Source organism: Octodon degus, unplaced genomic scaffold, assembly GCF_000260255.1.
Source record: "Octodon degus isolate 3935 unplaced genomic scaffold, OctDeg1.0 scaffold00007, whole genome shotgun sequence".
NCBI classification, from domain to species: domain Eukaryota; kingdom Metazoa; phylum Chordata; class Mammalia; order Rodentia; family Octodontidae; genus Octodon; species Octodon degus.
The window spans coordinates 11,530,440-11,542,159 of NW_004524583.1; the positions used below are offsets into that span (position 1 = coordinate 11,530,440).

General features: G+C 39.3%; 1 protein-coding gene and 1 pseudogene across 2 annotated transcripts in view; one reads left to right on the forward strand and one right to left on the reverse strand.

The window, feature by feature from the left end:
* The first annotated feature begins 2,598 nt into the window (after positions 1 to 2,598).
* Positions 2,599 to 11,720, forward strand: part of LOC101579614 (cytochrome c oxidase assembly protein COX16 homolog, mitochondrial) — a 16,572-nt gene continuing 7,450 nt past the window's right edge. Inside the window, exons 1-3 of one of the 2 annotated variants that reach the window (XM_004624742.2) lie at positions 2,600 to 2,747; positions 4,419 to 4,490; positions 9,167 to 9,229. In XM_004624742.2, the coding sequence (XP_004624799.1) occupies positions 2,679 to 2,747; positions 4,419 to 4,490; positions 9,167 to 9,229 (204 nt within the window). In that variant the 5' untranslated portion in view covers positions 2,600 to 2,678. Of the gene's footprint in view, positions 2,748 to 4,418; positions 4,491 to 9,166; positions 9,230 to 11,720 lie in introns of both variants that reach the window. The other variant, XM_004624743.2, reaches the window with a different exon arrangement.
* Positions 6,830 to 9,076, reverse strand: LOC105743458 (annotated as a pseudogene).

Here is an 11,720-nt window from a genome sequence, read left to right on the forward strand (position 1 = left end):
AGTGCACCTTTAGGACCTGAATATAACCAGAGTACTATACTTTCTCTATTCCCCATGGTTCAGCATACTGCACTGGCTGCACTGTTGTGTGACCAATGTCAGATTCTTACACCTGGGCAAGGCAGCATCACTATTCTCATTTTTATGGATGAGTTAACATCACAGTTTAATTTGTGACTTGCTCAAGACACATAGCTAGTCAGTGCCAGAACTGGGAAATTACTTCAAGTCAGTAAGAAACACATTTATCGTATAGCAATGATAGCAAACCCTTTAGAACTTTCAATAATACGGCCAGTGCTGCAGCACATGTCATAGGCTCACCAGCACTGTCTAGCATATAGCCCATAGAAAAGGTACAATAAGGACAATAGATGGCTATATTCTGAAACAGTATTCATAATCGCTGTCAGAAATGTGCACAGGAGAAACAGCTGATTTTCTAGCTGAATACTGGGACGTTCTGTTGGTTTCAAATTGGACTAAATTGGAAAATGTCTCTTGATTTCTCTAATTTTAGATGAACAAATTTGATTGAATGGAGAGGAAAGCCAGAGTAAAAAGGAATTTTGATTGTGAGAGGTTAGAAAAACATTCAGTAAGACTGTGTTTCTGGAGGTTTTCTGGAGGTTTACCGGAAATTGTCCACACTGTCAAAGTTTGTTGCCGAAGTGAAAATGAAGTTTATCTCAGGAAGTTCATACCAGCAGATCAGTGTCACCTTGAAGTGTGTTACAGAAGCAGGTATTTCAACCCAAATCCCTGACCTACTGAATCAGAAACTCCAGCCACAGGGGCCAGCAGTCTCTATTTTAATAGTTCTGTAGGGAGATTCTGAGGTGCAGAGGACTAAAGACTCCAATTTAAGGTTTACAAATCTAAAGCAGTAAAAGTCTAAGCTGGAGTATATCTATGGAAGCCACAAAAGGAGTGAATTTCAAGGAGATAAGTCAGTATTACCAAATTTAGTGGGGTGTGGCGGTGCACCCCATCACTCCAGCACACAGGAGGATCACCAAGAGTTTAAGGGCAACCTGGACTCCATAGTGAATGCAAAGTCAGCCTGAACTACACAATGAGGCTCTGTCTCAACAAAACAAAACAAAACAAACCTACAGAAAGTTCAGTTCTATTTGGGATATGACCTCCTACCTTTCTGTTCCATTCCTCATTTGAAAATTCTCCCTTCAAGTTAAGTGGAGAAATAGGGGGTGAGGGAAAGGATTAACAAATTGTCTTAATAAAACTTGACCTGATGATTACTTCAGAGTCTCCCTTGGACCAAAGCAGGTGGTGCTCTGCTCTTCCCAGTTTTCAACTTCAAACTAATATATTCTCTTTCTCCTATTTTTACCTAGTCACAATGACAATGAATCTATACACGGAATACTTGAGGAATAGTATCTTTTCCAGGTTGGAATATGGAGTGAACAGTGGCAAGAAAGCGACACTCCTATAAATACCCCATGCTGATTGTGCCCCTGGAGTTCCACGAAAGTCATAAAAAATCAAATCTTGCTAAGAAACTAGTCAGTTACTGTAAGCAGAATCAGGGAATCTCATCGGTATGTCTTCCAATGGTTGGACTGGTTTAAGAATCCCCGTTTTGTTTGGTTTTCAATTTGACTCTGTATTCTTACAGGCCTAGGTATCATTGGAAAAGCCACAAAGGTAGATCTTAAGTTCCTCCTGTAAAGACTGCTGAGGGGGCTACTTTAACAAGTGGGAAGATGGTAACCAGGAACATGTCAAGGGCATTGCAGAGACAACAGATGGGAAGATTTCAGGTACACAATAGGAAACGTTCCTCTATTGTCTGCACTATAGGTGAAGCTTCCAGATTCACTCTGACAACGGAAAGCCTTGGGGACTTCGTTCCGTGACTGTCACAGTCCTTTCGACGTGCACTCATGTGTACCCATTAGGTTGCCGGTTTCTTTAAGGCAAGAATGTCTTAGTCTGTGTTTCTACAGTCTTCCAGAAAGACGGTCGCAAAAAGTTTTATGATTGTCGAACCGTGAAAAACAGGCTTTAATAAATGATCCGGGGCCGGGGAGATAGCTCAGCAGAATAAACTCAGTAGAATAAGCGGTGCCGCAAAAATAAATAAAATAAAACGGTTCCGCAAAATAAATAAATAAATAAATAAATAAGCCGCTTACAGGCCAACATACAGTTTTTCCGTCATCTTTGATGAACCGGATTTTGTTTTCATCTCATTAGAGATTCAGTGATAAGTAAAACACTCAATACATTCACTCTAAACTTTCTGACGATTTATTTTCAAAATATTCTCTTAAACTGGTAAATTTTCCCAACCAAGCAGGAATAGAGGCCAGAGTGTTAGCTTCGGAATTCAGCTCCCCCACCTGAGTTTATTGCGAGGCCAGATACAAGGGAGTTTCTAAGAAAATGTAGTCAAGACTCGGAATACGCCAGACACCGGCTTCCATATTCGATAGTAACAGCAAACCATCTTGCAGCCTCTTAATCCCAGCTGTACACCGGCGTGCCGGAACTAAAGATCCGTGGCCTCAATTTCTGGGCGGACAAAGGAGCGTGTAACCACGGATCGATTGTTTCTGCCTTGCGGAGGGTAATCAGGGGAGGGCTGGGCAGCGCCCCGCCCGGAAGCCGCTGAGGTGTAAGTGGGCGCCGAGCTGGCCGAAGTTTCAGTCATGTTCCCGCCCGCAGCTATGCGAGCTTTGCGAAAGAACAAGACCCTACGCTACGGAGTCCCCATGTTGGTGAGTGCCACGAGGCGAAATCTGAGGGCCCCGGGTTTGCTGCCTCAGGACTTCGGCGAGTCTGCAATGGAGGAAAACGAAGATCCGAACCGGGATGGAGCTGGGGCCGGTGGAGAGCTTCAGTATCGCCCCTGCTCCCATCTCGTTGTTATTACCAGGATCTGCGTGACGACCTCGCTCCCATCGAGAACGGGATGTTGTTACCATAGCCGAGGAAACTCAGTCACAGAGAAACCAGTTAATCCCAGTCTAGTGATTGCGAAATTTGTTTCCAGGGTATTCAGCGCAGTATCCGCCACAAGGCGGCGCCCTCGAGCGCTTGCTGTGTTACCATTTATATTTCTAAAGCAATGTTTGAAGCAGTTTTGGTGTTCATAGCCTAGTGTTCATAGGCTAGATTTTTGCGCTGAGCGCCCGAAAAGTGTCATGAGCATACAGGTTGAGGCTGACGTAAGACCAACCCGAATTGGGATCCAGACAGCCTTTAGTTGCTGTATGAGCATGGGCTAGTTTTGCTTCAGCCTCTGTATCCTAAGAAATGAAATAAGCATGTAAACAAAAGCAGCTTTAAAAATTTTTTTTATTACTTTGGTACAGATGTTGGCACAGGTGGAGATACCATCTTTTGCATTAAACAGCACTAAAGGAAGAAGGCTGATTTTAAAAGGTGATAGGCTTTTCTTTTCCATCATCTTTGATGAACCCGAATTTTGTTTTCACCTCTAGGAAACTACTTCAAATATATTTTTAAAGGGTGTGAGGATAACTGCCTTTATAAAATAACAGTAATTATATCTGTGTACAGAACATGAGTTTAAAAAGTATTCTCTGCAGATAGCGCTGCTACCTTGAAACATAGTGATTGTGGTTACTGACTTGTAGTCCCCAGCCTGATTCTATGGAAATTAGTTTGATTTTCTCATCTTTCACAATTAGCAAAACAAAGGTTTTAAGCCTAATACACATTGAATTACTTTGTAGGATTTTCCTCAGTTCTAGTTCATGAACTGAAAATTACCTCATTACTTCTTCCCAAGTATGCCATTCTAGACTGTTCAGTTTATCTGTACTGGATCTGGGCCCCACACATGTAAATAATTTCATAGAGCAAAATACTGTATTCAAGAGTCAAAGTCTAGTCTTACTGGAAGAATTCAAGAGACACATCCTCTTGGTCATGTGTCAGTCAAATATACCATCACTACTATACTGTTTTTATATTTAAGTTGAAACTACAGTATTTTCTTTGTTACTTAAATTTAATGCTCGGGCTGGGGAGATAGCTCAGTGGCGTAAGTGCCTGCCTGGCAAGTGGAAGGTCCTGAATTCAATCTTTTGATTGCTGGTACCAAAAAAAAAAAAAGTTTCATTAAATGTTAATGCTTCCTAGTGCTCTAGATTATTCAACAATATACAGAGGGGGACTTGGGTTACCAGATATATGCTAATAATACTCCTCTTTTCTCTCTCTTCCAAACCACTTGAAAATATATTCAACTTCTGTACCATCTGTTTAACCCCAGAATTTACCCTTCTAACCTGACTAGTGACCATTTGTTCCTGTACATTAAAAAAATTCTCTAGACGTGTTCACGTCCTTGTTTGTAGTATATACCTCCTGCACCACCACTCTCACATTCTGCCCTTCCTGTTTAACTTTTTCTGTTTCAGTTGCTGGTTGTTGGAGGTTCTTTTGGTCTCCGTGAGTTCTCACAAATCCGCTATGATGCTGTGAAGATTAAAGTAAGAACTATATGGAGTTTGACTTACATCTGAATACGCATGTGCTTAGTTAATGTTCTCGTTGCTGAGACAAAATACTTAATAGCCGCAGTTAAAGGAGAAAAAAATGATTTGGCTCACAGTGTGTAGAGGTTTCAGTCCATGATCACTGAATCCAAGGCAGGGTTCCTTGGCAAAGGGCCATCGCAGAGGAGAACAGTTCATGGCACCCACAAGATAGCAAAAGCACCAAGGGAAAGAGACAAGACTCTTTCTGTCCCTTGTATGCAGGCTCCCCAGCATAGGATAGGAATAGCACTCCCACCCTTAATCCTAGCCAGAACTGTGTCAGACCAACCATTGGGCTGATTTACTAATCACACACCCTTAATCCCAGCATTACACACCCTACACTCAGCCATCCCCAAAAAAGCCCCATCTAAAATTGCATGAGGCTTTGGGGAAACACCTAGAGAGAAACTATAACACTATGTCTTGGTTTAATATACTTAACAGTCTGAGTTTGTGTTATTTTTCAAAACTAATATACATTTTCTCTTATTCTTTAAAATAGACTAATGACCACATGTACAGTTTTGTAGCTTTCTTTCATAAAACATTCTCAGATATAATTGATAAGAATTTAGAAGGATCTAAGAATATGAGTCAAAAACTTTGCATTATTTCTCCAGTTATGATTTAGCTATTTTATCTTACTAACAGCTCTATAAAATATGTTGATATATGTCTTTAGAACTGATACAAAAAAAAATCCCAGAAGATTACTTTTTGTTACAAATAAAGATACTAGGCTGGGGAGGTGGTTCAGCAGTCCATGCATCTGCCTGGCAAACACAAAGACCGGGGTTTGATCCCAGGTACCATATTCTGTGCCAGCCCTGAAATTGGGTGTGGTGGTACACTCCTGTAATCCCAGCATTGAGAAGGCTGAGACAGGAGGATCACTATGAGTTCAAGCTGCGTAGCAAAACCCTGTACCAAATAAATAAATATATTTTTTTAAATTTCAAAAATAAGGGCCGGCAATATAGCTCAATGGACTAAGCACTTGTTTAGGTAAGCACAGGGACCAGGGTTTGATCCCAGGCACTGTGTGCCTCACCAGCCCCATCCCCGGGTGCACTAAGCCAGCAGTGGAGTCTGAGTGTGGTGGCATGGGCCTGTAATCCCAGCAGTAGGTAGGCAGCAATCAAGAGGATCACTATGAGCCTGAGCTGGAGTCCGAGCTGCATAGTGAGACCCTGCACACACACAAAAAAAATCTTAGGAAAAGTTTTAAAAAATAAAATAAAGATACTATCTTACGGTAGGAGGGTATTAGTTTCTTCATTATACATGTAGTGAGGAAACAGGTTCAGAAAGCTTCCATATCTTGCCCATGGTCATGTGGTTATTTAGGGGCAGTACTGGGATTCTCTTTATGGTTATACATGTACTGTCATGTCTGTGCCAAGCATTATCTAAAAATTTTCATTCACTGAGAGGTATACCTTCCAGGTTTATCATCCTCAGACCTCAGTAATATTTCTGGGACAGTAAAGAGTATAAAGATGATTCCATATGCATATAATTTTGTGTTTTAAGTAAAGCCATCTCCAGCTAGTCTTAAACATAGATAGGAATTAGACTGATATACTTTTAATATATAGTTTTTGTAAGGGTATAGAATAATTTTTAGTTAACTGAACAATTAGCTAATTTTCAGTTTACTAACAGCCTTTAATGTAACTGTTAAAATATTTTATTGAGCATCCCAGTTGCTCTGTGAAGGTAACCTTCAAAAAATAAGAGCTGAAAGCAGCTGCTTTTAATTTTTAGCTTGACAAAGATAGGGTTCATCTCCCGCCCTGAGGGGCACTGCTGCTTCGTTCTCCCGGCTGCTCCTGCTGGTATCTGTGCTCTATAACCCGGGATTGCCTGGTGATTTAAGTGTGCAGTGTGAGTACACAGAACAACCTGTAATCGTGCCTGTAGTGCTTTGTGACTGGTTGTGCTGCTTTCATTTTTAATATAACAAATAGTATGACCATGTTTTCTAAGATGCAATGAAAATGAGAACAGTTAGTTTTTAATTAAGTTTAATACTTCATTTAAAATTTTTTTCCATTTTCTCCTATTCTTTTTTCTGTCTTTTTTTTTTTTCTTCTCTCATTTACGTAATTTATTTGGAAGTGTTTACACCAGTACAGTGAAACTAAACTTTAGAGAATGGATATCATTACTTTAGATATCATCAGTTTATTATAAAAGAGACATGGAAATTGTGTACATGATGAAAGATGGCAGAACCACAGAGGAATGAGCCATTCTGTGTGACGCCATTTCAACAGTGATTTACTTCACTCTATGTATTTTCCAAGAACGTCACCATCTCTAAATAAGAAATAATCCTTGTCAACTAGAATTACTACTTTGGTGCCTCCATATTCTGGAAGAAGAACTTAATCTCCGACTTCCACACTAACTGGTTGGATCTCTCCACCCTTTCCCTCAGAGCCAGATACCATGGCTACCACAGCTGCTGGCAGCACTTTGCCTTGAGATTTTTCTGGAAGCATAATGCCTCCTTTGGTGACAGTTTCAGCTGCTCTCCTTTCAACCACTATGTGGTCATACAGCAGGAGAAACTTCCAAAATGCCTGTCCTGCCTTGGCTCCTACTCTACAGCTCACTCAACTACCACGCTGCCTCCACAAAGAGAAAACTCTGTCTTAATTTTTATATTTTATATTGTTTTATCTCCTGGTATTAAAGCTATCATTTGCTATTCTCAGTCTATTACTAAAGCCACCTTTTGACTTTTATGATTTACTACATTTTTTTTTTTTTTACTACTGAACTGTACATTTAATTTTGTGTTGCATACTAGCAGAGGAATTTTCCATGCTATCATAATTTTATTCATTTTTCTTCACATAATATATGTATCTCATATATATATATATATATGACATATATATGTATATATATATAGTCTTAAATTTTTTTCTGTTGGCTTTTTGACTCATTTTGTGTTTGAACAGATCTCAAAACTTTTTAAATTAAATGTTGGACACTATAAATAACTGAGGTGACAGATGGCACTTTTTCTCCAGGAAGAGCATGCTTTTTAGTATGCTTCACTTGGCGTGTAGAGTGAGTAGCTCGTCCTTTAATATCTGGAGATGAGCTGGTTGTGGCTAAGTGAAAATTAATTGTCTCTGCTTCCCTATTTCTAGGATATTGCACACTACCTGGCTTTCATTTGGGACTCCTAGAAACTTAGCTGTACTTTTCAGAGATTGTTTTCAGCCATCTGTTGTTTTGTTTTATTTTGTTGTGGTGTTTTTGTTTTTGTTTTTTGGTACCAGGAATTGAACTCAGGACCTTGTGCTTGCCAAGCAAGCACTTATTCTACTGAGCTATCTCCCCAGCCCCTTACATGAAATTTAGGAACTGCTTTGAAGGCAGTTCCTTTTTATATATCTTTAATCTCAATATTTTTCAGTGTAGCCTTGTGTGATGGTTCTCTAACCCCCAGGAGTACCCATTTACTTCTCTTCTATTTTTTTTTTTTTTTAATGTATTTAGTACAGGGTCTACAAGATTTTACTACAAGGATTGGACTCTCTTGCTCACTTCTTGTGTCTTTCCTCAGATGATCCATATTCCTGGCTTCTCCAAACTTCTGCCCTTTCACACACTGCCCTCTCAGGGACACACTGCCTGGTCTCCTAGGCCTTCTTCTGAAATCTGGGTAGAAGCCTTCCTCGCCCTACAGCTCTTGTATTCTGCTTGCACCTGAAACCTGCAGAATGGGATGAAGCCCAGATTAAGTGGTCCATTGCCCATAGTCTTAGTCTCCTGTAATGTCTCTGGATATGGACAAAATGTAGACATTTTTTTTTCTGCCAAAGCATGACCTGGCTTGGAGTCCAACTGCCGATAGAGTCTTTTCCAGCTGAAGCCTCTTGAGTCTGGTCTTTTCTTTCTGCGTTACAAGCAGCATTTGTTTTTCAGAGGTTTGGCCGGAATCTCCCACAAGCATGGCATACAGCATTCTTGGGCTGCTTCTCTAGCTGGCTTCTGTAAAACTTATTCTTCTCACAAGCCAGTTCCAAAGGCTTCTGGACCATGCAGCCAGGCAGCTTCACCACAGTGACTACCCCTAGTATCAAAATCTTTCTTACTTTCCCATTTCTGGAACAAAATACCAAACACCCAAAAGTTAAAGGAAGAAAGGTTTATTTTAGTTTGTAGAGGTTTCACTTCATAGCTGATTCTAAGGCAGGGCAGCCTGGCAAGAGGGCATAACAGGAGAAACAGTTCATGGCATGGCAGACAGGAAGCAGGAAGCATTTTTCCTTTCCTTTTATCCAGGCTACAAGCCTGTTGGTACCACCTCTACCTATGGTGACCTACACCCAGGGTGAGTCTTCCCTTTTAAGTTCATCCACACTCGAAAAAATGCTGCACTAACCAGTGAATTAATGCAGTATCACGTACCCATGATCCAGTCACTCCCAAAGCACACCTGTGAGAGCGTAGGCTTTGGGGCACCTCTGGATAGAAGCCATAACTTTTGCCATGTGTTTTAAATTGGCCATAGTAGCCCATCCATGCCTTCTATAACTTTAAAAGTAAAAAATTGAATTAAGAAATTTAAATAACTTATGGTTCCTCTTTTATTTCTGTAGGTTGATCCTGAATTGGAAAAAAAGCTGAAAATGAATAAAGTATCTTTAGAGTCAGAATACGAGGTATGATATTAATAGCCTATGTTTTCTAACAGTCTTACTGGTTATGACTGGTTCTCTCTGCCCTAAAATAAACCAGTATTGCAGAAAAATTGGTTATTTTAAATATATGGTATTGATAGCATATAGATTAAATGCCTCTTATGTGAAGTACTTGAGGCCAGAAGTATTTTAGATTTTGGAGTTTTTCACATTGGCTTTACCAGTTAAGCATCCATAATCTGAAAACCTAAAATACTACCAAAAATTATGTTGTTGTCGTCGTCGTCAGTGGTGATGGTTGTGGTGGTGATGTTTCGTGGTGCTGAGGATTAAACCCATGGCCTCACCCAAGCTCAGTTCCTCTCCTTTTGAGCTACTGTATCTGACCCAAAATCTGAAATTTTTGAGCATTGTGTCAGCACTCAAGATTCAGATTTTTAAGGATGCTCAGCCTGAATAACCATTTGAAAAGGAAATGAAGATAGATTCATACATACCACGAATAAATTCCACACGGAGCAGGAATCTGAAATTCAGCAAAACACTAAATGTACTATGAGGAAGAAAATGTAGATTTTAAAAATAGTGTTAAACCAGAGAAGCCTACTTAAATATAAGCTTAAATACAATGTAAATATAATTTACAGCATTTACAGAAGCTGTAAAAGTGAAAATGTTATGTGTTTGTACATTAAAAATCCAAAAGTTCAGCCTAAAAAATATTCTGGATTAAGTCACAAATTAAATGAGAAATCCTAAAAATATATCTTATTGTGGCTAATTAGTTTTAAATATGAAGAACACCTACATGTCAGTAAGGAGGTCCAGAGATCAGTAGGTCAATGGGAATGTGGACAAAACATACAAGGAGTTTCGAGGAAAACTCTGAAGCATAAAGAAATGCTCAACTCATCAAAATAGAAGTGTTGAAATTATAACAAGATATCATTGTTGACTAATCTGATTCCAAGAATCAAATAGCTTAATAGCACATTGTATTACACATTGTATTATAGGATGTAGTGTGAACACATCCTACAATACATAAATATATAAATGTTCTCCACTTACACTTTATTCCTTTTTTTTTTCACGGAATTACATTTTCCTCTTACTTTGTATGTCTGATCATTTTTTTATTGAAGTTGAACATGATAAGTAATACATTTTAGTGACTTCTGAAAAGTGTTGACTGCTTTTACCTGACAGTTAAGTTATTGGCTGATCATTTTGAACTTGGTTTTGTTGTAGTGTGTCCTACATTTCTATAACTTGATGTTCAGCTCATTCTTCAGACTGTTTCCCCAAAGAATCTTGGGTGGCTTGGTTTTAAATTTTGCTGGAATCTACAGGAGGTATTGTTCTCAACTATAATCCCTACCCCTAAATAGCAGCTTTAGCGGTGTGTTGGTGTCTAGTACGAAGGAGAGGCCTCCGACTCTGGCAGGGCTCAAAATCTGATTTTCCTGACATCCCTTTTCTTCAACATTTCTTTTTTTTTTGTTTCTTTCCATAATTTTATTGAGAAACAAATAGCAATGAGACACTTTCAAACCAAATTCTTAGGACAGATTCAATAATTAACACATTGCATACATTCTTCCTAGTGGTTAATTGCTGTACAGGATGCAGACATGATATCCTATTTACAAACACTATTACAACAAATACCTTAAGAATGTAACTATATATCTATCCTAACCATTTTGAATACACAGATACAAAATGGACATTCATCTGTATCCCCTTTTTTTTGTTAAGTTCCGTTATTTGAATATTATAGGTGTGTTAACCCAGCAAAATATTCTAAAAGAGTCAAGTAGTCCATAATAGTATTGGGTCTTCCACATCACTGGCAATGTCAGAAATTGTTGACCTGAGTCCCCTACAGCTCAACGTAACAGCATGACTTTACTTCCTATACTTCGTTTTTATACTTTTCTGCTGGATGGTTAAGACCAAGGTAAAGCAACAAGAATTGTAGCTTTTGGGTCTGAGAAGGTCAGTGAAATCTCCTCAGGATTTGTCCTGAGATCCTGTACCTCAGGTTGTAGAACCTTTGTCAGTGTCAGCCATGTGGATGAGTCACGGCCATTGCTTGGCCAATGTGCTCTCTGTGAAAGCCTGAGAGAATGTTTTCTCTCCACGTGACTCTCCTTAGGCACATTCTACATCATCGATCACTTTCATCTTTGCCCCCATAATCACCTTGATCAGAAAATTTGGGACACCACCGAGTTACATGACGTTACAGTACAAGTTCTCATATGTCCTGAGTCTTAATTGACCTTGGAAGGCTAGGGCCAAAATGTTAGATTTCCTTGCGGCCCTCCTTTTTCTCTAATTTTGGTCTGCAAGCTTAGGTTGTTAACCATCCAGAAGACAAGTTTATTGTTATTACCATACAACCTACGCTTTTAAGCTTAACCTCACTATCTGTCTGAATATCAAACATCTTAGGCATAACATGGAACAGGTATTTTTCATCAAGTATTGATATGTTGAACTTTAA